This window comes from Montipora foliosa, chromosome 7, assembly GCF_036669935.1.
Source record: "Montipora foliosa isolate CH-2021 chromosome 7, ASM3666993v2, whole genome shotgun sequence".
Taxonomy (NCBI): domain Eukaryota; kingdom Metazoa; phylum Cnidaria; class Anthozoa; order Scleractinia; family Acroporidae; genus Montipora; species Montipora foliosa.
The window spans coordinates 37,418,473-37,420,972 of NC_090875.1; the positions used below are offsets into that span (position 1 = coordinate 37,418,473).

At 39.3% G+C, this 2,500-nt stretch overlaps 1 protein-coding gene across 1 annotated transcript in view; it reads right to left on the reverse strand.

Annotated features, from left to right (window-relative positions):
* LOC138010212 (protein sidekick-2-like) overlaps positions 1–2,500 on the reverse strand; it is a 77,657-nt gene that overhangs the window by 19,075 nt on the left and 56,082 nt on the right. The window contains exons 13-14 of the mRNA XM_068857151.1: positions 1,701–1,891; positions 1,133–1,447 (exon numbers count right to left, since the gene is read on the reverse strand). Of these exons, the coding sequence (XP_068713252.1) occupies positions 1,133–1,447; positions 1,701–1,891 (506 nt within the window). The remainder of the gene's footprint in view (positions 1–1,132; positions 1,448–1,700; positions 1,892–2,500) is intronic.

Here is a 2,500-nt window from a genome sequence, read left to right on the forward strand (position 1 = left end):
GTCAGAGATTTTGTGTGTCCTTGTGTGGGTCCATTTCCATAGGTAGGGCTAACGCTCACATGGTTCACTTGGGGTAGAAACCTAGCACTCCACATTACACTCTAATCAGTTAAGTCTGTTCAAATTCCGAATTAGCCAACCAGAATCCGTGTATACTGTCAAGATATCCTGTGATCTCAAGTCACTGACTTGATATGACTAGGATATCATGGTCAGTTGGCTGAATCTGGGTACGGTAAACAACTAATCGCACCTTTTTTAGTAAGCTTCGGCATATCAGGTTCGTTTGGTCTCGCCAAGGGTATTTGGGCTTGACTACGTATCCCCAAAATACGAACTTAATGGCTCACTGCTCTAGCAAACTCGCCTGATATGCCGCTGAAGCATGGTAAAAGGTACGATTAGGCATAACAACGAAGTTGTAACAGAGAAAGTAAATGAAAACAACACAAAGAGCAAAGCACATTAGTGTGTCGCCTTCCTCTTAACCTGGGCATTTCTCCGATAGAGGCAGTTAAGGCATTTTAACAACAACAACAGCAAGATTTTTTTTTTGTACTGTAAAGTAAACTAGCTCGCTAAACAACAAATGTATGAATTAAAAATACAACAGTAGCTGGTCTCCCCAGATAAAGAAAAAGCTAAACTAGTTGGGAGTGAGCGAGTGTAAACATGCTTATCTGAAGTTTTGATAAAACATGAATCAAACGTCTTTGGTAATTTACCGTTTATGAACTGGTGCATAAAGAACAGTTTGAAGTTTAATATGATCCTGAAGTTTTAGAAGTTTGAGTTGAGCAAACAAAGGACTAGTATGAGCATCAAAATTAGAAATGGTATTTAAACGGATAGCTTTCTTTTGAATTCTCTGGAGTGGTTTAAATGGTACATCTTAATAAGGGCTAAGCTTAAACAAGAAATATCAAAACTAATTAATGTTAAGCGACTGACGTTTCGATGCATCTGACAGCATTGCCAAGATTGAATGCCCAAGTTGTTATAAAAAGGAATTGCCATTCTTGGATTCACCCAACTGTCGATTAACATTACTTTAATATCTTTTCTTTACCGATCAACTGATCGTATCCGAAAGCGTAAACAAACTTTGTCAATTGTAAAATGTTAAACTTACCGCCTTCATCTGTTTGGACAACTATGCTGTCACTTTTATAGATGTCGCCGTTCACATCAACCAAATAAACAAGGACTATGTACTGACTGAATACGGGGAGGTCTGAAACATTGACGGACGTGTTCGAGGAGTCTGCTATAATAAGAAATGAATTTCTTCCTCCGTTTTTGTGATATAACCGCGGTTTCGTTTGATTCAAGGACAAAATGAAGATATCGGCTTGTAAGTCTCGTGGTACGTTGCTCCAGTCAACAAATAAACTCTTCTGGCTGGTGTTGAAACCATGTATATTCCACGCACTTGAAGGAGAAAGAGCTACAACGTAACGAAACAATATCATAACAATTTAAAAAGTAGGACAAGCACCCTAAAATAAGGCATTTGCTACGGAGGATCCGAGCAAAACGTATAGAGACCGAAGACTTTGTGTTTATTTGTTTGTTTTAAAAGTAATACGGAGAACAAGAAAGAAAAAGAACAGCTTTTACCCCATTCGAGTTCTTTCCCAACTTTCTTCGTTTTTCGTTAAAAGAAAAACAAAATGATAAAAGCGACTTTCTAGGTATACCTGAATGGAGGCTTCTTCTTACTATAACAAATTCTAGATTCAGATGGCTGTATCTGCTGTATAGTTGGGTCTGTAGAGTAACGAAGTTTCCTTCGCCAAACTGCAATTCTACCACGTCTCGATGATCTTCAAAGCATGGATCACGAGTGAAGATCTCAGAGCCACTGCTTGAAAAAACCTTTAGAAATTCACTGGAAAAAACATCAAAATAATCAGAATGTGACAGGTCTCTCACGTTTTTGGTCCTTTTTGCGTGACGCGAAAGAAAGCGCAGGAGGAAAAAAAAAACCAACGGTACGCACGAGGGCGCGAGTTTTTCGCACTTGGAAATAACAAACTTTAAAGGGACACAGTCAGCTGGCGCAAATGCGCATAGGATACCATTTCATAGCTAATTTGTATATCACAGATACTGTTTTAATATGATAAAATAATCAAGTGAAGCTATGATCTTCGCAGTTATGAACGCAATTTTAACAATTGCGTAGAGAAGCCTGAAAATTTGAGGACTTCAACTGGGTTTGAACCCGTGATCTGGCGATTCGGGTGCGACGCTCTAACCAACCGAGCTATGAAGCCACTGAAGTTGGGAGCTAATCATTTGTGGGTTCTAATTGGTCCCGTGAAGAATGAATCAATGATGAAATGGTATATGAAATGAATCATATATGAAGTGCGGATATGATTCATTTCCTTAAACTAGGGGTAATCGAAGCTTAGGCGAGTGCGTTCGATGTTTGTAAGACGGTACAGGTTTGATACAGGTAGCAACTGAGGGGGGAGGGTGGATGGTTCGTGCG